This window comes from Penicillium canescens (genome assembly GCF_028828765.1).
Source record: "Penicillium canescens strain IBT 15451 chromosome Unknown utg000004l_segment0_segment0, whole genome shotgun sequence".
Classification (NCBI taxonomy): Eukaryota; Fungi; Ascomycota; class Eurotiomycetes; order Eurotiales; family Aspergillaceae; genus Penicillium; species Penicillium canescens.
Window position 1 is genome coordinate 2,889,116 of NW_026703966.1, and position 21,914 is coordinate 2,911,029.

At 49.5% G+C, this 21,914-nt stretch overlaps 7 protein-coding genes across 7 annotated transcripts; 4 read left to right on the top strand and 3 right to left on the bottom strand.

The window, feature by feature from the left end:
- Nucleotides 1–5,147: 5,147 nt before the first annotated feature.
- Nucleotides 5,148–7,066, top strand: N7446_006463 (dicarboxylic amino acid permease agtA; the record flags this gene model as incomplete). The annotated part of the gene is made up of 5 exons (XM_058515211.1): nt 5,148–5,298; nt 5,346–5,403; nt 5,468–5,474; nt 5,535–5,695; nt 5,743–7,066. 5 exons carry the CDS (start codon nt 5,148–5,150, stop codon nt 7,064–7,066), a joined length of 1,701 nt encoding a protein of 566 aa, XP_058372389.1.
- Nucleotides 7,067–7,598: 532 nt separating this feature from the next.
- Nucleotides 7,599–9,232, bottom strand: N7446_006464 (M14 family metallopeptidase; the record flags this gene model as incomplete). Its single annotated transcript, XM_058515212.1, has 2 exons — nt 7,599–8,801; nt 8,852–9,232. The coding sequence occupies 2 exons, from the start codon at nt 9,230–9,232 to the stop codon at nt 7,599–7,601; spliced, it is 1,584 nt and encodes a 527-aa protein (XP_058372390.1).
- A 725-nt stretch (nt 9,233–9,957) lies between these two features.
- N7446_006465 (Arf family guanine nucleotide exchange factor SYT1) lies at nt 9,958–14,177 on the top strand (the record flags this gene model as incomplete). Its single annotated transcript, XM_058515213.1, has 2 exons — nt 9,958–10,324; nt 10,387–14,177. 2 exons carry the CDS (start codon nt 9,958–9,960, stop codon nt 14,175–14,177), a joined length of 4,158 nt encoding a protein of 1,385 aa, XP_058372391.1.
- Nucleotides 14,178–14,790: 613 nt separating this feature from the next.
- On the top strand, nt 14,791–16,188 carry N7446_006466 (putative RING finger domain protein; the record flags this gene model as incomplete). Its single annotated transcript, XM_058515214.1, has 3 exons — nt 14,791–15,447; nt 15,532–15,790; nt 15,851–16,188. The coding sequence occupies exons 1-3, from the start codon at nt 14,884–14,886 to the stop codon at nt 16,186–16,188; spliced, it is 1,161 nt and encodes a 386-aa protein (XP_058372392.1). The 5' UTR covers nt 14,791–14,883.
- Nucleotides 16,189–16,356: 168 nt separating this feature from the next.
- N7446_006467 (DNA/RNA non-specific endonuclease) lies at nt 16,357–17,334 on the bottom strand (the record flags this gene model as incomplete). The annotated part of the gene is made up of 1 exon (XM_058515215.1): nt 16,357–17,334. The coding sequence occupies one exon, from the start codon at nt 17,332–17,334 to the stop codon at nt 16,357–16,359; it is 978 nt and encodes a 325-aa protein (XP_058372393.1).
- A 657-nt stretch (nt 17,335–17,991) lies between these two features.
- N7446_006468 (Zn(2+) transporter ZRT3) lies at nt 17,992–19,613 on the top strand (the record flags this gene model as incomplete). The annotated part of the gene is made up of 3 exons (XM_058515216.1): nt 17,992–18,043; nt 18,093–18,223; nt 18,273–19,613. 3 exons carry the CDS (start codon nt 17,992–17,994, stop codon nt 19,611–19,613), a joined length of 1,524 nt encoding a protein of 507 aa, XP_058372394.1.
- A 622-nt stretch (nt 19,614–20,235) lies between these two features.
- On the bottom strand, nt 20,236–21,087 carry N7446_006469 (uncharacterized protein; the record flags this gene model as incomplete). The annotated part of the gene is made up of 1 exon (XM_058515217.1): nt 20,236–21,087. The coding sequence occupies one exon, from the start codon at nt 21,085–21,087 to the stop codon at nt 20,236–20,238; it is 852 nt and encodes a 283-aa protein (XP_058372395.1).
- Between the last annotated feature and the right edge of the window lie 827 nt (nt 21,088–21,914).

Below are 21,914 nucleotides of genomic sequence, written 5' to 3' on the forward strand. Positions count from 1 at the left end.
TCCTTCAATCAATGGGAGCACAGCGAACAGCTGTGAGAACCGATAATACGGGATCGAAATCGTTTGCGCCGATTTCGTAGTCATATGCATCATCCATTGCTACCGTGAATAGAGCTTGAACGCCATGCAGACTGGGAGGCGAGACGGTTCCTCCACCAATATGTAGTGTTGATTGCATATATTGACGCAGGGGTTTGGTAAGGTTGTTGGTGGTTGATTGTGTACTGGTTTGTGAAGAAGAGGAGGATAGTGCGGTTTGGAGATTTTCGAAAACGTTTGACAGGCTAGCCCATTTGTGCTTGCTGAGAATACATTGTGATTTGGCTAGAGGAAGGACCAGATGAAGATGAGCTTGCAGATTTGGATGTTGAAAGATGAAAGATGGAGGATGGAGAACGGAGGAGAAGGATGAAGGAAGAAGCGACAGATGAAAAGTGAGTCAATCCATGAGTCAACAATTACACCTGGGCAGGTAGTCAAAGTAACTGATTCTTAAGCAAAGAAGAGCAGGTCGATATTTATTTCTCGTTGATGAAGCCCCGTAATAATCTGATAATTCATCAAATGTTTCTCAAGCAAAGGGAGAATAAGGTTTCATGAGTCTTACTCAGTCGAACCCATCTCGCAGTTTGCTTCCACCGGAACTTCAATGGGTAAGAAAAGCCAAATTGCTAGTTTTCCCAGATAGGGCGATCTAGGTTTTTAAAGCTGCTTTTGATGTCGCTACTGATCTCCTCTTTTTCTTCCTCTGGAAGCTCAAAACCTTGAAAGGCGATACAGCACCAGCACTCTATAGTGTAATAGCCTGTGCCTTTCTTTCTTTTAAATAGATGCCTCTGTACGCAGCATCCACTACCGGCTATAGCATCTACCTTGATCTGAACAATCTTGAACCATTTCTTCACGTATAAACCATCTCGCATCACGTCTTAGCTATCGTAGACGTCTTTCACTGACGGAATAAGCATAGACTGGGCCGGGTAAAGGGCTTACTCTTTTCTGGGATATTGCGCTTAAGCCTCCTTAAACTGTTACTTTACATTTTTAAGCTAGGTCCTATCAGACTCAATAGCTGTGGCCTTTTATAAGGCTATAGCTCTATGGTGTAAAGTTTCCTCGCGCTGCGTTAGTTCACGTAGAGCCAGCTCGGCACGAATTAAACTAATGAGAAAAGATGGGCAGAAACCTTTTGAACCGTAAACATACCACACATTATTAATTCGGTCGAAGGCTAGCGTCATATGCTTAAAGAGTCCCATGATCCTATAATAAGTGAAAAATTTAGTACATGTATGAGAATAAGGTAAGAAAGAATATTTAGCAAGTGTCTCTGTGGTGGGGGAGACACGGTATCAAATAAGGATCTTCAATGATAAGTAAAGATGTTGAGAGGTTGAAGGAGAAAGAGTGTGAAAAATGATTCTTCCAATTCTCGAAGCTCAACGGATGCGAATCATGACGATCCCATGTCAGGAGGAAGCACCAGCACAGCGCAACACCCACCACTTTCCATACCGACTCTGATGATAACCGGAGCGGTACACCGAGCAGCTACAGATACTTGCACACCAGTTTGCTAAGATACTCGATGAGGGATAGCTGTGGCTCGTGCGGCGGCTCGGTTGCAATTTTAGCCGGTCGAGTGCATCTGTATAATATTACCAGTACAAGGCGCGAGCTAGCTGTGTGGGTGGTTCGTGATCATTCCGCAGAGCTGCTCGCGTACCTGATTCCCTATATGGCCCCGTGGTCTTTTTAGCGAAGAAAATGCCCACTCCCGCCACAACACTGATGATGACTACCTCAGATCGAATCTCAAATCTCAGACAGCTTATAGAAATAACGATGAAACCGAAGTTTGGATCGACAGACCTGTTTTATTGAGAGGCACGGTGAATACATCCCGCGGGTATGGTATAATATGTGTCAAGTTGTGTATATAATGCCACAAATTATTGGACAGTCTCTATAAGCCTCGAAGCTAGTTTACCCTTTTATATGCTGTTGTTGCCCTACTTTGGATTTATTTTTTTACCTTATTTTTGCCCATTTTCGAGTGCCTTGGGTTAATAATTTCGGTTATATAAAGGTAGGGGTATAAAAGGGCCCATAGTGTAAGTTCAAAAGTCTATTTAATCTGCTGCTCCTCTATAGAGAATCATCTCCTTCCTTCTCTCTACAGCCAGCCAAATCGCACTGGTATTGTTGTTCGCCACGTGCACGCTATTGAGCCTTGTACCTACACATATATCTTTGATTAGCACAATAACGGACAATGCAGACTTGACATACGCGCATGCTCAATCATCCTCAGTACGCTCACACACAAGAATTCTTAGACAAGCAGGAGGCTTTAAACGATAAGCGGTCCCGGTGAAAATTTTAAGAAAACCTTGGTAAGTACATTCAGATATTATAGATAATCCGATTAAGTACCTATGCTAACCAAGTTTATTAGCTATAGCGCCTAGGGACAATTTTCCATCCTTAAAGAGCTAACAAGGTCCGAACAAACAAATAGAAAGGACAGCCCTCTTTCCTAAAAAAATTAAAAGGGAAAATACCAGAACAGTTCTCCGGCTCATCAAAGCAGAGTGAAGAAACACAATAACAGTCTTCTAGCACACAAAGCCAGCAGGCTATATCACAGAGCCGCCTCGTCGTATCATCGGTAAATGTACCGGGAAAGAGGTGGTACCCTTAAATTCCGACAAGGAAGGTATGCAACGGGTTGACAATCACAAAAGGGTGGAAGCTAAAAGCCCAGCCAAAGGTAGACGGACTTAGCGGACTACCAGTGGCCGTCAAGGGTATCGGAAAGGGCCTCGGTAAGATATAAGGTCTTTAGATGGCAATTTAATGCTATGATGTTATTTCTCGTCCTATTTTTTTACTATGTACTTCTATTTTTTGATCTTTTAGTTTTTGTCGGACTCGCATTTGTTATCGAACCACCTCCCACGAACCGCTTAAGACTAGGCCGGGATCAAAGGTAACACTCATCTTCTGCCTATACAGGCCGTCACCTTCGTATATTATAGTTTTTGTTTGTTTTCTTCTTAAGTTTGATCCTATTCTTCATTCAAGCTGTATCCCCAGGCCCTACGGGGCATATTGGTGTTTCTGTTTCTGTCTCTATTTTTTGTCATTATCTAAATCCATTTTTGGGTTTCTCTGCCACTGTTTACGTTTAAATTCTCTGATATAGCTGATTTTCATGGAATCGTTTTGGCTTATCGAGTGGATTAGCATCATCTATAGAAATATCTTCAACCTATCATCGTACCTGGAAATATCCCCCGTCATGTGCTGACAGATTTGTGGCTCACAGTAGTGTTCGACATCAGTTATACCTACCTCCACACTCTTTCGACTTGATCGCCAAGGAAGATTGAGGCATTTTTCTTCCCCAAAACTTTGTCTTGAAATCCAGGGCAGTTTTATTGGGCATTGAAGCCGGCATTCGCATCGAAGATCCAGTAGTTAGACAATCGTCTCCAAACAGGAACTTGCCGGCTGTCGTGTGGATCAGAGTCGACCAAGCCACGTTACTTGCAAAAGATTGAGAGGGAACTTGGGAAGTCAATCACATTGACCGCTATATAATATGTTCACGCAGTCCTTACTACGTTCCTGCGTACGGAGCGGACTACCTGTGACATCGAACCCTCTAGGTGTATGTACAACATTAGGTAACGTTACTCCGAAATTTCGCTTCTAGTAACCCACGAGCTACTAGAAGCAGACAATCCTTAAAAGGTTGAATCAATTGACTACCTGACTGAGACAAGACCTATTTACCCCAGGATTGTTCTTCCCCAGCTCTTCTGTTTCTGTTAGTAATACCCCGCGTCCATCTCAATACCTTGCAGTAGCTTTGGGGTCACTTCGGCGTTTGGAGTCGCCACTCTTAGAATCCTTCCAGAAAATTCGCAACACCGCCTGTCAACGCAAATTTTTATTGAAGTGAACCAAACACGCGCAGACTACAGGCCAAGAGAGATAAGTAAATATACGCGGGCACTTTCACCCATTTTCTCAATGGTGATTGGCTGGAACAACCGTAGGTCAGTCATGGCGCAGGTGCCCAGACTCCAGTTAGGCCTAGCGTGCACCTGCCAAGCCTGATCCCGCCTTGGCGATGGCCTCGGTCTACTTGAAGTCGCTTCGAACGGCCCCCTTTTGGGTGGAAAAAAGTATGGACTGGGCTGCAGGTCATCAGCTGGGTGACCGGGTGGCTGAGTCAAGGATGGTGGCGTGCGTTTTTTTCCTTCTCATGGCTTGGTGGGACCACGGTTGGGAAGGCAGTAGATTGATATTTTGTCTGGTGTTTCTAACCTAGTGCTGACATTCGAAAAATGTTGACTGGTTACATTTGATCACACATAGAAAATGGCAAGTGAGATGCACCTACCAGTAGATAAGTTATGGATCCTTCCGATTCAAAGCGCTTATTCACCCCGCAGACTCTAAGCCCCAGGGCTTGGCGCCAATGTCTCCGCTTGTATGCAGTGTTTCTCTTATCAACAAGCTTTGACAGAGGGAAATTAGACATGTCTATCATTCCCTCCTTACTCTATACAGTAGTGAGCTCTCTATACAGTAACGAGCTGTCTATCCTGTGCGTCTAGTCCGGCATGAAAGATTTAGAGCCTCAAAAGAGGCTGGGTTTCAATTCAAGTGGCAGAGACACAGCCCTAGTCTGCCCTGCCGCCCGGACACGAACTCCCAGGGTGCCTCGGCGATTGCAACCTTACAGACAATATGAGCTAGAGACCGCCAAGCTACACTGTTTCCGACCCTGCACGGCATCGCCGACTCCGCACGGTGTTTACGGAACGGTAAAATTGTACCCCATAAGATGGGAAATAGAAAGGCTTGGCTACTTTTTTCTTATCTTATTTAATTGTGTTGCCCAGGTGTAGAAAAGGGTTCTGGTCCTGTTTCTTATCTGTGTGCCCAGGTGCGTTTCTTGGCTTTCGTGTACATAAGGACTGAGCCCCCCGGTCAGCTTGCATTCGTGTCGTTTGCTTGATCTTAGTCTTCGCCACTGTGATCTCACTTTCTTTCAAAAGAGATCTTTCACCTCTCCCAGCGACTGTATCCTATCCCGCATTACGTCCCAGTCCATCGGCGTCGCAGACAATATGGACCCCCTCAAGTCTGAGGGTTTCACAGAAACTGGCATCACAAAACAGATCAGTGGCGAGGATGTCGAGGTTCAGCGTGGGGGGTTGGGTGACCCCAACCACGTTGATCTGCAGCGTGCGCTCAAGGCGAGACACATTACTATGATTGGTATGTGCGATTTTGACTAAGGGAAGAGTAAATACTGACAGCAACAGCTATCGGAGGTGCCATTGGTACTGGATTGATTATCGGAACAGGAGAAGCTCTCGCAAAGTAAGTGTTCGCGTGCTCTATGAAAAGATTTTCTTGGATGTGAAACTAACAAGACGCTTTCTAGGGCTGGCGTAAGTCTAAACCGCAGCAACTAACTCGTGAATGCCCCCGCTGACGTGAACATCTTATAGCCTGGCTCAATTCTGATCGCTTACGCCTGGGTTGGTTTCATTGTCTATCTGGTCATGTGTGCTCTGGGAGAAATGGCTGCATGGCTCCCCTTGCCCTCTGGTTTTACTGGTTACGCCATTCGATTCGTGGATCCTGCGCTCGGCTTTACCTTGGGTTGGACGTATGTGTTTCCTTCAACGCTGATGAAAATCTACTAACGATATGCAGATACTGGTTTAAATACATTATCCTCTCGCCTAATCAAATGACAGCTGGGGCGTTGGTCATATCATACTGGATACCGTCAGAAAAAGTCAACCCTGGAGTATGGATTACCATTTTCCTCATTCTGGTCGTGGCCATCAATTACTTCGGTGTGAAATTCTTCGGAGAATTCGAGTTCTGGCTTTCCTCGTTCAAGGTTATCGTCATTCTCGGAATTATTCTCATGTCGTTCATCCTCATGCTGGGTGGTGGACCGACTCACGACCGAACTGGTTTCCGCTACTGGAAGAACCCGGGTGCCTTCAACCACTACATCATGGAAGGACCTACAGGTCAATTCCTGGCCTTCTGGTCGACTATGGTCTCAGCAACATTTGCCTACCTCGGAACAGAGTTGGTCGGAGTGACTGTTGGCGAGGCACAGAATCCTCGCAAGACTATCCCTCGCGCTATCAAGTTGACCTTCTACCGAATTCTGGTCTTCTACGTCGTGAGTGTGCTTCTCGTCGGTACTCTCGTCCCCTACAACTCGGAACTCCTTGCCTTTGCAACATCCGGCAAGGTCAGCGGTCAAGCAGCAGCCTCGCCCTTCGTCGTCGCCATCAAGCTGGCCAAGGTCCCAATTTTGGACCACATCCTGAACGCCTGTATCCTGCTGTTCGTCTTCTCAGCAGCCAACTCCGATCTCTACATTGCCACTCGTACCATCTACGGTCTTGCCCGCGAGGACAAAGCACCCAAGATCTTCGCCCGCACCGACCGCCGCGGCGTGCCCGTCCCCGCCCTGGCAATCTCCTCCTTTATCGCCCTTCTCGCCTACATGAACGTGTCTAGTGACTCCAAGACAGTTTTCAAGTACTTTGTCAACCTGGTCACCATCTTCGGTCTCCTAACCTGGATCTCAATCCTGGTCACCCATATCTACTTCGTGCGAGCCCGCAAGGCACAAGGCATCCCCGAGGAAAGCCTCGCATACAAGGCGCCCTTCGGTGCCGCAGGCTCATACTTCGCGCTGGGCTTCTGCATTCTCATCGCCTTCACCAAGAACTACGACGTCTTCGTGCACAACCCTAAGAAATACGGTAACTTCGACTACAAGAACTTCATCACTGCTTATCTTGGCATTCCGCTCTACTTGATCCTCATTTTCGGATACAAGATCGTGACCAGATGCAAGGGCGTCTCTCCCGAGACGGCCGATCTCTTCACTGGAAAGGATGAGATTGATCGCGAGGAGGCGGCTTATCTTGCTGCGAAGGAGGCTCAGGCTGAGAAGCATGCTGATGCCGGATGGTTCTACCAGAAGTTTGTTTCTTGGCTTTTCTAATGTCGTGTAGAGATGTTGTTTTCGTTACGAATCTGTCCTTTTCAGTGCCATCGCATAGGTTACATCTCCAGGACCTTTGTAATGCTCACATAGAATATGAAGATCTCAAGTTGATGATAATGAATCTTTATGCCAATTTCTCTTTTCTGTAGGTCTACGGTGATGCATATGTATGATGAAGGTAACTAACGAAGTATTACAGTCTCTCCACAAAGCCTCGAATTAAGCGTACCGTTTTATCATTATTTTCGCCCTACTTTGGCTTCTCTTTTTCTCCTTTTTCTTTGCCCGTTTCCGAGTGCCTTAGGTAGTAGTTTTACGGCCTATAAGTGTAATTTACATTCATATCGTATCGCATTAAAAGCAGAGAACATATTAGATATATTCCATACAATCTTGCATTACCGGTCAACATTTACAAGGTGTCTCAAAAGAAGGGAGTGAAGGGAGTGATGATATCGAAGAAGGAAAGTGAATTGCTCGTAATTCCACATGCAGTCATTAAAAGGAACGCTTCCAGGGACAATCCAATTCATACCTTATCCGCCAGGGGCACTTGACCGCCCATCATCATGTCTTCAAAGGTAATATCCGAGGCTTCTTCACCCCACATGAACTTTCCGAATGTCAATAAGGAGTTGAAGATCTCCTTTCCGGTGGGAATGATATGTTCCGAGGGCAAAAGGAACCCATAGCTACCCCGGTCCCGAAGTTTGATCTGATAAGAGTACGTGGCATGCAATTTATGGTAGAACCAGTCTAGAGCGCTACCACCGGAAGTAACTCCAGTAGCTGCACCACTGGTCAAGATCCCCTCGCATGCCGAGGTAACGTCATAGGACTCGTGCGAGGTCTGGCGGATGGTTTTGGCGAGACCCAAGGCGAGTTCCTCGAGAGTCTCGAGGGTTGGGGGTATGGCTGAGCAGCTGTATGAGTATGGGTAGAGGATCTGCTGAGAGTAAGAGTGCAGGTCAATGAAGCCGACGATGTCAACCCGGCCATGAGCTGTCTCATTCTGGGCCCACTGCGCCAGGCGCTGCGATTCCCGTGCTTCAAATGGCTCTGCGCCGGCGTAATTCTCGGAGCAGGGGTTCGAGTGAGTTGACTCGCCATCCCACTCAAAGTCCCAGGCGCGGTCCAGGTCGACGCCGGGACACAGTGGGAGACCCGTCGGCTGGCGGTTCTTACGCCACAGACGATCTGATTCCCATGAGTAGACGTATCCGTCTGGATTGAGGGTAGGAATTAGGACCCAGTCGTACTCGTGCAACAAGCGTGTTACGGCAGGGGAGTACCCGTAATATGTGATGAGACTGTAGGCCACGTATGTCACTGTGGATGTGCTGATCCATTCTCTGGCGTGGGAGCCACCCATGACGACGATCGTCTTACGGGGCCCGGATTTGTTATCTGTTTCGGACATCCCAAGTCGCAGGGCTGGGATGTCGCGGCCCTCGTAGGAAAGACCTATGCTAGTCATACGCACATGCGAGGAGAACATCGATGCCATCAAGCGCATCCATTGCGTAATAACGGACAGCGGCTGGTATTCTTGGAAGAAGAGGTCGCCGATTGTCGTTGTCTTGCGCCCTGGTGATATAGTTCCTGGCCCGAGGTCCAAATTATTACGGAGATTATCAGGATATGTTGCGTATATCTTGTCGGCGAGATTATCCATGAGGGGGGTGTAGGAGGTGCGGAGAGTGACAGGGAGAAGGTCGAGCAATGAGGGTATCTAAAAAGCGATTAATTTGAGATTCATTAAGCAATCGGAGTAAAGCTCACCATGTCCTCTGCCAGTCTGATATCCACGAATTCCGAGGTGATGGCCCAGATATCCAAGAATAGCACTTGCGATGCGGATGACAATGCGGCTGCCTCGTCCGGCTGACGCAGGTGAAATCGAAGCACCACATCGCTGCCATATCGTGCGTAGATGTTAGATGGCGGAGATGCATTCCTCGATGAACAATGCTTGGGATCAATACCCCAGATCGAACCGATTACCCAATCGCGCAGCCGAGTCCATGGGCGGCGTGGGTCAGAATGAGTAATGAGGTGGACAGGCTGGAGGGGCGGCGGTGGGGTGATGCTGGAGCCTGCGGGCACGGCAGATATGAGAGGGCAAAAGGTCGCGGCGACCACGAGTGAGGGTAGAAGACGCATGCTGAGGATGCGTCGAAGGGATAAAATAGGCCGGGGTTCGGGTGCGGAGAAGGGAAGGGGAGATACGACTGTACGGTTAAAGAGCCATTTCGAGGTTGAATGTTCAATATTCAATGTATGATGTTCGAAAACGACAATTCGTCGACTCGAGAAGATGAGGTTCTGGAAGTGACTCGACGTTGGAGTTGCTAAGTCAAGATCCGGGGAGATGACATGCTTTTCTACGTCAGTGACCCGATCCGATTATATACTGTTTAATTAACTACGTTAACTTGTAGTAGATCTATATTAACTCGATCTACATTGCTGCATATTGATATCTCTTTCTATTGTTTGTTTTCTACGTCCATTTCTTTCTCTATCTCTATCTCTAGAGTATCTGTTCCCTCTGACGGCGTCCCGCTAAGACGCTCAGGTCGCGTCAGGGATGTTTCTTGGTATCTTGGAGTCTTGGACCTCTGGATAAAACCCGTCTGCCTTGCCCCTCATAGCTACTTCTGTTTCTTGATTTTTCCCTGATTTTTCGAGGAAATAAAAAAGTGGCGTTCTGGAGTAGCAACGATCTAGAACGTTGGTCCTCCCTACCCGCGTTCCCCTTTTCGCGAGCTGACGACCCTCTCCACCAGATCCTCAGATCACACGTTCTGGACTTCTAACCATGTCCAACCTCTTCTAGAGTTACATGCATGTGTCCTTGAGTCTGTCATTGACACACTCTGTCTACCATGCATTGGAAAGGACTCAGGTTGGTGGCTGATGGCAACTCCAAGAGACAGAGCACCATCGAAGGCCAGTCACGTCGCAGTGAACACCTACCTCGTCCTGTCCCTCCAGCCACCGAACCCAGATTATCCGAGTCCATCCCTCGATCTCCCGCGCTAGATACTCCAGGACCTCAGTTGCGGGGTCTTCAGGTACCAGGGGAGAATGGGGTAGCTCAGTCGGACTTTGCAGGTCCATCCTCGGGGGACACTCCTAGCTTGCGCCGTAATCGATTCAGCTTCATGAGACTACGCCATGCCTCCGATCCCCAACTCTCCAAGTCATACGCCAAGGCGGGCCAAGACGCGCCTCCAGTGCCTTCCCTACCGCGTAAGTGAACCCGTCAACATCCATACTGATGCAGAAGAACTGACCGTCCCATCTTGGCACAGCTCCCAAGATCATTACTACCGCCCCTACAAGCCACGAACTCGACCAGCCTGTGAAACAAAGATCCAAGCTCAACTTTCTACCATCGTCACGCAAACAATCCATGGAAGAATTGCCCCGGTCTTCGACGGAACAACCCAGTGGCAAGTCTCGTCGGAGAGGTCAGGGATCAGCCGACTCTCAGGTTACCGATTCTGTTCTCGCAACGTCGCAGAGTATCCCGGAAGAACCGGGACGGCTGTCAACAACATCTCGGGGGAACCGGGATCAGCACAGCGACTCTCAGCGCTCGTCAGTGATCGACCCCCGGTTCTCCGAGTCGTCTCGGTCAGATCAGAGTTACGGAGACCAGACTGTCACGCGAACCAATTCCCCTCGCGATGCAGCGGGTGCAACAGCAACGAAACGATTCCGTATGCCACGATTGAAACGAACGCGAAGCCCTCTATTTCCCCTTCCTCCAAAACTGCCGCAGTTGACTCAAGTTACGGACAATGGACCGAAGTTCCCACCGGTAGATACACCAAAGTCCGAACATTCGGACAACCAAGACCAAATCTCACCACTACCTTCACCATCTCGATCCACAGTACAACTGGCTCCTGCCTCGAGCGTGCCACCACTGTTCCGGAATGACTCGACTAATTCAGCACGTTCCGTCCGATCGAATCCATCATTCAAGAACCGAGGGCGATCGTCCACCATGGGATCGCTGGCCGAGAATCAGGACGACTTGACTCCAACAACGTACCTGGCGTCTTCGGGGCGCACTTCGACGTCTACTAGTGGTCGCAAAAGCTTTGGGGACATGTTCAATATCACGCAGCGATTGAGGCAAAACTCATCGCCCCCAGCTCCACGCGGTTCGCCCGGTGGCTCATCTACGCCTATATCAAAACCGGAACCGCCACCAGTCCCAAAGCGGGAAGAGACGGATACTCCAGCGACGTATCTAAGTCGGCTGGAAATGTGTCTCCCGCGCGGCATGATTGCGGGCGTTCTTGCTCAATCGGACGAGGAATTCTTCAAAGTGGGCTTGCGGAAGTATATGAGAGGCTTCTCGTATTTTGGTGATCCCATTGATATGGCAATCCGAAAACTCTTAATGGAGGTTGAGCTTCCCAAAGAGACACAGCAGATTGACCGGTTCCTGCAAGCATTCGCTGACCGCTATCATGAATGCAACCCCGGTATTTTCGCGTCCCCCGATAAAGCATACTTTATTGCATTCTCTATTCTGATTCTCCACACCGATGTGTTCAACAAAAACAACAAACGCAAGATGCAGAAGCCTGACTACGTTAAGAATTGTCGTGGCGAGGGAATCTCGGAAGACATCTTGGAGTGTTTCTATGAGAATATCTCTTATACTCCATTCATTCATGTTGAAGATGCTAATCTTCGTGACCGCCACCTTGCAAAGCCCCGTCGTGCTCTTTTTAAGAGCACCAGTACTGAAAATCTCGGCCGAATTAGCCGGGAGCCCGTCGATCCTTATACCCTCATCTTGGATGGGAAACTCGAATCCCTGCGACCAAGCTTGAAGGATGTCATGGACCTTGATGATACATACGACCATTTTGGGACTGCTGGTCCACCGGATATGGAGAACCTTCACCAGGCTTTTACCAAGTCTGGTATCTTGCAGATCATATCTTTACGTTCTCGGCCTGACGCATTCATGCCATCCAGTTTAGACAATCCCCTCGACTCAAACCCCGGGTTGGTTGATATCAAGGTGGCTAAAGTCGGAATTCTCTGGAGGAAAGATCCCAAGAAGAAGCGGGCCAGGTCACCATGGCAGGAATGGGGTGCGATTCTCACATTCTCACAGCTCTACTTCTTCCGCAATGTCCAATGGGTTCGCTCTCTCATGGCGCAGCACGAAGCTTATGTCAAGACCGGACGTCGTGGAACCCTTGTATTCAGACCGCCTCTTTCTGACTTCAAGCCGGATGCCATCATGTCGACTAGCGATGCAGTTGCCCTCCTGGACTCGAGCTACAAGAAGCACAAATTTGCCTTCATGTTTGTTCGACACAACGCGTTGGAAGAGACTTTCCTCGCTCAGAGTGAACCCGAAATGAATGATTGGCTTGCGCACCTCAATTATGCCGCGGCATTCAGGACGACCGGTGTGCGCACCAAGGGAATGATTGCCACCAATTACGAAGGCCAAAGGTACCGCAAGAGTCAACGGTTGGACTCCATGTCGTCGCAATTGTCCCAACAGACAGGTGACCTGGAGCCTGATTCTCCTAGCATTGATACCGACATTGTTGCTGGTTTCGTTGCGGCCCGACGAGAATTGATGAGCCACAAGATTCGCGAAGCAAATGAGAAGCTGTTTGTTTCTCAGAAGCAACTGGAAGATCTGCTACAAAACGCACGACACTTGCAGGTTCTCACTCCGGTTCACGCTCGGGCAAGAGAAGGTGTCATCATGGCTGCAGGCCGACTGTCTGCCAAGCTGAAATGGGTGCGACAGGACATCTGGCGAAACAAATGCTACCGCCAAGTCCTCCTTCGAGATCTAGGTGAAGACGAAGAGGCAGCGAGTACAGTGGGATCCATTGCCGAGACAGCACAGTCTGATGCAGCACACATGGCTTCTCTTTCCGGGCCGTCTGTGAAATCGGAGCCAAGTGTGGAAAGAGCTGGCAGCGTTGTCCATACTGCATCAAGTCGCGATCCATCCGAGCACCCTGTGAATCCTACCGACCAAACTCCAGAAACAGGATTGCTCACCAAACCCTCCAATGAAGTAATGCGCCGTCCCAGTATCCCCGGATCGACGAATTCGGGTGACGTTTCTCGCATTGGTCGTCGTCGCTCTATCATCACTCTTCCTGAACGCGCTAAGTCATACTCTCCCGATCCAACTACCATTCAGCTTGAGCGGGAAGCTTCTGTTCTTAGTCGCGCAAGCAAGTGGGATGGTGCCAGTCTTGCGTCGCGGGCTTCCAAGCTCACTTCTCCCGTCAGTTTCGATGACAATGAAGAGCGCCTTCTCAGGGAAGCCGGTCTTCTGGACGTGAGTGGTTCACCAACTGCACGCAAAGAGGAAGATATTGCACCCACTGCAACCCCCGAGAAACTGCTGGAGGGATCCTCGGACGCACCTCCAGGCGATAGACCGAGTCGCGTTCGTCGCAGCCTTCACCGCACTTTACGTGACTCCCATGCTCATAGACATCATTCCCATTCAAAGAAGAACCGAAGTTCAGTGTCTAGTATTGGTCAGGAGGAGGATGACCAAACCTCTGGCGACGGTGAAGTCCTCTCTCGCAAGGCTCCAAGCTTCACTGTTCACGGAAAGAAGGCGTCCATTGTCACCTTCGGGTCTGAATGGCAAAACATACCTCCCGAAGAGCGTCTCAAGCTGCGAAAGCCCACTCCTCACGAGGAGCCCCGGGCCTCGGAACCCATCCTCGGCAGCGGCGAGTCGCTAATGTCGGAGCGCAACCCAGAACGCCCTCACTCATTGCATAGCATGAGCACCACCACCGGTCTCAGTTTGCGTACCAACGATGAAGCCGAGTTCAAAGACGCACGTGAAGAGCAACCCGAAGAAGATATTGGGCGCCCAGCTTCTCAAGTGATCACCACTTTTCCGATTCCCGACGCAGAGTCCGATAACAGCCCTGTGTCGCCCACAACAACACCCAACGTAGACTACCTTTCCGCGCCACGAACCGGGAGCTCCCACTCCCCATCCTCAACCTCACTGAACGAGCGAATCATGGACAATGCCTCTTCAGAAAACCTACGTGAACAATCCGTAGGCGCCTAAACTTAACCTCTCGTCAACCTCATCTTCCCTTCTCCTGTACATCCTAACCATTTGATCTGATCTTCTGCTTGACGATTATTATACCCCCTTCCTACCTATCCTTTCTGCTCTTTTTCTCTCCTTTTGGGTTCTCTTCCACCGGTTAACATCTTCTCGCGCTTGCATTACCGTTGACGTCTGGCATTTCGGTTTTCGTGATGGGTTTCCTGTTCGGTCTGGGTTTAGAACTTTTAACGAGCATCTCTCTGCGCTTGTGCCTATGTTTGTGTCTGCGTTCCTAGAATCTCTGCATTGCCATTGGGTTATCGGACCGGATATGTCAAAGGGATAGGCGACTGCTCGCTCGATACAGCTTCGCCTAGGTTGGTTTTACCATTTCTGCCTTTGAGAGCGTCAATACTTTTAGACAAAAGCGACTTATGATTGACAATGATTGGAATTATTCGTGTCATAAGTAGAAATACTCACCAATCAACATCTTTCCATATAATCTTACAATTCCCTCCAATGGATCTATATCGACATAGGGCTGACAAAAAGCGGTTAAACCAGCGGTGACCCAAGCAACCAATCCCAACCCGCAACCCAACGGCAAACCAGCAAAAAAACCACCCCAAACCAATTACGCCATCCCATCCCAAAAAGCTAACCCAAGCTCCTCCAAACGCAACTCCAATCCCAATCCCTCCAACCCGGATAACTAAAGATGGCCCACTCAAAACGCAATACTTCCCTCCCCCATTTCACATCCTACGAACGCAGCCTCCTCCGCAACAACTGGGGCACAAAACAAAGCACAATCGGCCGCGACAGCTTCCTCCCCTTCGCCTCATGCCGGCTCTGCCTCCAACCAGCCCGAACACCAGTAGTAGGCTGCGCCAGCAACGGCGACCTCTTCTGCCGCGAATGCGCAATCAACGACCTCCTCGCTCAACGGCAGGAAATCAAGCGGCTGGAGCGTGAGCGTGATGATGCGCGCAAACGTATTGCTGAGGATGATGAGCGGACTCTACTTGAAGCTAAGGAGAGAGACTTGAGAGATTTTGAGAGGGTGTCTATGGGGCTTGAGGCTAAGGCGGATATTTTTGGTTCCAATGGTGCGGGGACGAAGAGGAAGGCGGAGGAGAGTGAGGCTTTGAAGAAGTTTAAGGCTCGAGAGGTTGTTGTTGATGGGAAGAGGAAAAGAGTTTTTGAGTTGGATGAGAAGGAGATGGCTAGGGTTGCTGGGGAGGAGAGAGAGCGGTTGAAGAACGAGTTGAAGATGGAGAAGGTATGTTTGTGGTTTCGGTGCTGGTGAGGTGGAAGTGAAGTTGGATCTTTCTTTTTGCTAATCTTGCTGTGTGTGTGTTTGCAGTCTGAATCTAGCAAATCTGCTTTGCCTTCTTTCTGGGTTCCCTCGCTTACGCCTGGCACGGATGCGAATGAGATTGCTGCGAACAAGACGGTCAAGTTGACGCCTATTTGTCCCGGGTCGACGGATGAGAGTCGGCATAGCTATTCACTTAAGTCGCTTGTTGAGGTTCATTTCACTGAGGAGAAGGCGTCTGATGGGACTGTTTCGAGGGTTTGTCCTAGCTGCAAGAAGAACTTGAGCAATGGGCTCAAGGCGATGCGTATGTGTGATCCAATTGGTACTGGGTGGTCACATTGAGCTAATCTTTACTTTCGGACAGTCACGAAACCCTGCGGTCATGTCATCTGCTCTCCATGTGTTAAGAAGTTCATGACGCCTCATGAACACCATACCCCCGACCCTCATGCCTCCAAGGAGGAGCAGGAAGCTGCTGCTGCTCTACATGGTCAGGTTTTATGTTATGTATGTGAGACGGATCTTACAGCACGTCCGCCTTCAAAGAAAGATGATGGCAGTGGGAGCAAGAAGTCCAAGAAGAAGGATAAGGAAAAGGATGCCATCCAGCCCGGCCTGGTAGAGGTTAGTTCCGAGGGAACTGGCTTTGCCGGTAAGGGAGGGAATATGGGAAAGAAGAGCGGGATTGCCTTCCAGTGTTGAGCATGGAAGAGAAGTGAAAGTGACGAGTAGGAAACACACGATTTTCAATTGTGTGTAGATAAAATATACTGATATTACCGCCCGGAGCGGTTATTAACGCCCGAACCATGCAATTACAATGTTCTAGATATACAGTTCGAAGCCACCCGAGTGGATTTGGCACTTCCCTTAGTTGCGCTTCTTGGCATTGTTGAACTCGCGCACAGTGACCTGGCAAGCAACCTCCTGACACAGACGACGGCGACGGCTGAGATCCAGGCTAGACGCGAACTCAAGCCCAGAGGCACGCTCTATGGCCTCAATAGGGACCTCGAAGTCAGTCAGGCGCTTATCGTTCGCAATGCGGGCATTGGGCAACACGAAGGCACCCAGGGAAACCTTGCTGGTGGGCGAATTGGTGCCATCCTCAGCGTAGATAACCTTGTAGAAGTGGGTGGGCACAGCAACGTTGGGCGGGTTACCAATAACCTCATAGTTGACGCGCCACTTTCCATCGGGGTCCTTGTGGGGGAGATACAGAGGGCCAGTAACGATGCGAACAGACGGGTACTTCTTCGCGAGGTCACGGCAGAAGGTCTCGAAGTGCGCCCAGTAATCGCGGTTGAAGCCCTCGCCAACCTGGGGGCACATGTTGCTCAGAGAGAAAGTGTCATCCATAGCCTGCTGAGACCATTTCGCGTCTGCAGCAGGAACCTGGTGGCCACGGTCATAGCCGGAGCGGAAGTAGTCTGCCAGCTTGGCGCGGAACATAGCCGGGATGTGCGTGTCCTCAGTGAATATGCTGTGCTTGCGGTCGGCATTGTTCAGTGCCAGGGACTCAGGCGTGATGTGTTCGGCGACCCAGGAGGGGTTGCGCGTGCGACGGTCGAAGGCGCCGTGCAGAACGAGGTTGGAGATCTCGTCGGCGACTGGGCCTGGGAAGCCATATTGCATGATTCCGGAGGGGTTGACGGGGCCAAGGACTGCTTTGGCGGCCAGTGCTGGTGCCGGGATAGCTGAGGGAGCTGCGATACCGGCTGTCGTTGGGGTGGGAGGGATTTGTTGTTGCTGCTGCTGTTGTCTGGGTTTGCCGTAGAGCAGCGCGGTGACACCGGCACCGGTGGCGGCACTGGCGGCAGCGATGACAGCCAAAGTTGCTTTGGACATGACTGGATGTCCCCGAGGATTGTCGGGAGTTGGCCTGTTGAGTCGAACGAAGAAACAAATCTGGAGAAGCAGAAACAAAATGGAGAAGTCACGGACCAATCAGAGAGTCACATGTGAATTCGAGTATAAATTCTGTTGACCTCCGATTTCTCTCAGAGCTGAGCCTCTTTTATATCGTTGAGTTGTTCTCTAAATTCTTTTCTGATCAGCTGGACCTGGTCAGTCCTATTCAACGGAAACCCTGTGTCCTCTCGAGGTCGATCATATGCATGTCGGACAGTATCAAGCCGCGTGGTATCACCCGATCATGAGCCTCACCATATGGAGACAATCTCGAACTGGCTACTCGTGTTCCATCGTCCACAGTGTCAACACATTGTCAGGGTCTCCCCTGCTCCAGGGAGAGTCGCGATGCCTCTCGGCTGTTGATTCCGGCTGCTCCCTGCCCCCGGCATGAGGGGAAGTGAGAACCTTGGGGGCAAAGGAATGCACTGGCCTGCAGCTCAGGTAAGAGAAACCACCAATCCAGCATGGCTTTTCTCGGTTTTCTCTTCCTGTCGAGAGAGGCGAAGTGAAGCTTGACCGCCAACCGCCAACTACCGGCCGTTGAATACAAATTACATCACCATTTTCCTTTTCTCCAACTCCCACCACACCATGGCTGCCAACGACATTCGGGGGTGGGTGATGAGCGCCGTCTCAGGCGTTGGTGAGTGTTGCCGACTCGAATTATCCGGAACATCACTAATTATTCGTAGCCTGCGTCCTCGGTTCGGCAATCATCTGTGTCGACTTCGTGGTGCAGACGCTTTCCCACCGCAAAAGCTTCCAAATCGCCAACAGCAGTAACTTCCTGTCGGCGTCGTTATGTCTCAGCGCTGGTGTTATGGTGAGTTTGGACGATGAGATTGAAATTATTCGTAACTAATATCTAGCAGCTTTTTACCTCCCTCTATAGCATGCTCCCTAACTCGAAAGAGTACCTCACCCGCGCCGGCTTCTCTCCTTCTGTATCTGCATATATTTTGACAGGTCTTTTCGTCGCCGGAGTTGTGGTTATCCGCATAGTCTCCAGCTTCATCCACCGTTTTATTCCTTCGCATGTCGTGGACTGCGCACATACGCACGGCGAGTCGGAAAACGATCCCGAGCGCGGGGAGAGTCGAGTCGAGGACGAACACTCACATAACCATAAGAATGGACATACGGAGCGAACACCGCTCTTACGACCTGCTGAGCAAGTGTCTTTCAAGTCAACTCCGGCGGTGGTGCAACGGAGCCAACAAATTGAACCTACTCCAGCACGGCGCGAATCCGTCCGGGCAATGCTAACACGCCGAATCACCGCTCTCATGGGTGGCGTCAAGCCTCTCTGCGACGAATACGGACCATGTTTTGGAGTTTCCCAGACATGCGGCCGCGAGTGCACTAAGGTTCTCCCACCAGCCACTGTGGTCGCCGCTGTGGTCTCTCCGGCCCATCTGCCGGTGCGGCAGAGCATTTCTGCGCCGCTGGAGTCCGAGATTCCTCAGGGGGAGTCTGATGTTGGCGTCAATACTACCACTGGTGAACCCGAAGCGGGCTACTTTGATACCGTGGCTGCGCACCATACCTTGCACCCATGCGTTGCATCCTCCTCTACGTCTCAAACCCATGACTGTCACTCTGAGCATATGCGTCCCTCACATTCCGAGCAACGCTATCACGATGACCCACGTAGTCATGGGGATAATGTTGATTCTGGACGTCCCAAAGCCGCTGGTGGCAATCCCCACCACCACCATGTACCTCAAAATGCGTTCCTTTCCATTGGACTGCAGACATCGCTCGCAATTTCTCTGCACAAGCTTCCCGAGGGATTCATCACATACGCTACCAACCACGCCAGTCCAACACTAGGTTTGACCGTGTTTTTGGCCCTTTTCATCCACAATATCGTGGAAGGTTTCGCCATGGCACTTCCCCTCTATCTTGCTCTGAACTCCCGCTGGAAAGCCATGTTTTGGTCCAGTCTTCTTGGGGGTATCAGTCAACCCGCCGGTGCTGGGATAGCCGCACTTTGGATTTGGAGCACTGGCCAGCGCGGCAGTGGTGATGCCACGGGCCCTTCATGGGGTATCTACGGCGGCATGTTTGCAGCCACGGCCGGGGTGATGACCTCCGTTGCATTACAACTCTTCAGCGAAGGATTGGGTCTCACTCACCGCCGCAGCATGGGCATTGGGTTTGCCGTTGCGGGCATGGGGTTGATGGGGCTGAGCTTTGCATTGACCGCTTGACGACGTGGTTCCAATGTTCATCATCTGGTCTATAGTTTTGGCTGGTATATGTGAACATAGACAGTGCGTTTTGGCGTTTTTGTGACTTTGACTACTTTCATTCTGCGTGAGCACGGTATGGCCCTCCTCCACCTTCACAGGATTTGGGTGTATTTTTACAGGGCCATTACACATTATTATTATGAATTACCTGCATGGGTGGAATAATATCAATGGGTGCATCGGGTATTGATCACACTGCTTTCTGCTGATAAAACAGAGTTGTGAATACGGCGTTACTAAATAGACCTCATATTTTACTCAATAGATCCTTGAACACCTGTCCCAGGTAAACATTAAGGAAAACATACTACTTGCATTACCTACGTCTCAAAGGTATATATACTAACGTCGCCTGTCCGGTGGAGTTCCGACACCTTCTTAAGCCATTTCTTTTGTTTATTTTCAAATGGGGCTTTAGTATCTAACAAATTAAGACGATGGCCTTTCGGGGGGAAACCGAGGTCCGTTTAGTAACGCCCTATTCATACAGTTCCGTGGGCTAATATATATATCGGCCCATCCATGCATCAAGAAGAAACCAATTCTAGTCGTGTACATGTCAACACGATAAGAACCAGACTCAAAGCGACACAGGCTCCGTACTCTTATCCAACCCAATCTCAATTCTCTCAAAGGCCATATCCAACTCCCTCGCATTCCGAATCCCACCCTCCTCAATCGACCTCCAGCACCGCTCGATAATACCCCCATAGAAGACACCCGCAGTAGCAGGCAAAAGAAACCGTGGCGGCCAGCGAAGCAACCTATTATGCCTTACACCCCGATCGTACAGGTCGACATCACACCGGTTCCCAGTAGCAATCTCATAGAAAACAGCCCCCAGCAACGCAACATCTATCTTGACCGTGTAGCCGCAGTCATTCACGGTATCCATGTTGACATCCTCAGATATATACGACGACTCCCCGAAATCACAGTACCGAATCATCAAATCGTCAGTGAGGAGAATGTTACGCGACTTGACATCCACCACCAAGACATGACAGGAATGGATGTACATCAGGCCGCGGACCAGCTGGCGCATCCAGGCTTTCTTTTTGGATGCGGGTGGTTCGATCAAGGCTTTGTCGAGGAGGTTGCGTAGCGTACCGGCTTTCATTAGCTCGAGCTGGATATTGAATTGGGTGAATGCAATCCATTTCAGGACTTCTGGGCAGATTGGTTGATTTGCTATTGGCTGGAGACGGGTATAGACCATTTGTTCCAGGCGGATTGTTTTTATGTTCTCGTTTATTTCTCGTGCGCGGTAGTCTGGGTGGCGTAGGGGTGTTTTGACTGCTTTTCCATTGGATTGGATGACGACTGATGAACTGCCGTAGCCCAGGATCACTGGGTATGGGATTGGGGCTCCGTTCAAATCTATGAATAGAGGGGGTTCAGCCAGATCCATAAATATATTGGCTTCGGGCATTTTGGGGGTGTTGCTCTATGATATTGGAGACTTGGTGATTTTGAGATTCGAAGATGTTGACATGATGAAATGGCTTGGGAAAGAAGGTCCCACGGCGATACTTGAGGCACGTAGGGCTCTTCCATAGTTTAATGTCCGGTGGCTTCGGCCAAGTGTTACAACGTAATTATTAGTTCAATTTACTGAATTAACTACGTCTTGGGTGTGTGCATGGTATATCCAATTTCTGCAACCCTAACTAGGGTCAAGGGAGGGATTATATGACCTCGATCACACTTTTTATTTTTACGTTGGAGGACATACGTAATAAAATAGATTTCTAGGCAAATTTCATTCATCTATTCTTTAAATGTCTATCAATTTTGTTATTGAGAAGTCTATGTCCATTTGAATGGGGTTTAAAACCCGTTTCTATGTATCCTTTCAGACAAAACATTCGAATATCTGTCTACTTAGCCAAATGCAAGTATATAGATCTCCTAGGATATATGTTAACATTGTTAAGTAAATAATCTATCGAATATCCAATATACGACAACACGGATCATGAAAGTGTATACAGTGCCACTGATGAAATACTGGACAGTCTCCACATGAAAGCCAGCCTCATAGCGGGTATACCACTTTATGCATTGCTTTCGCTCTTTTTGCCCATCCACCCATCTGATACAACTAGAGGCCGCGACAGACTCTCAGATCCTTGAATGCCAGGTACATTTCAAAAGTAAATATTCATTCAATTCAACAACTTTATGGACGTGTACAATTTAGGTCCTTGTAATTACAAGCCAATACCAACACCAGCGGAAGCCAACCACAGGATATAT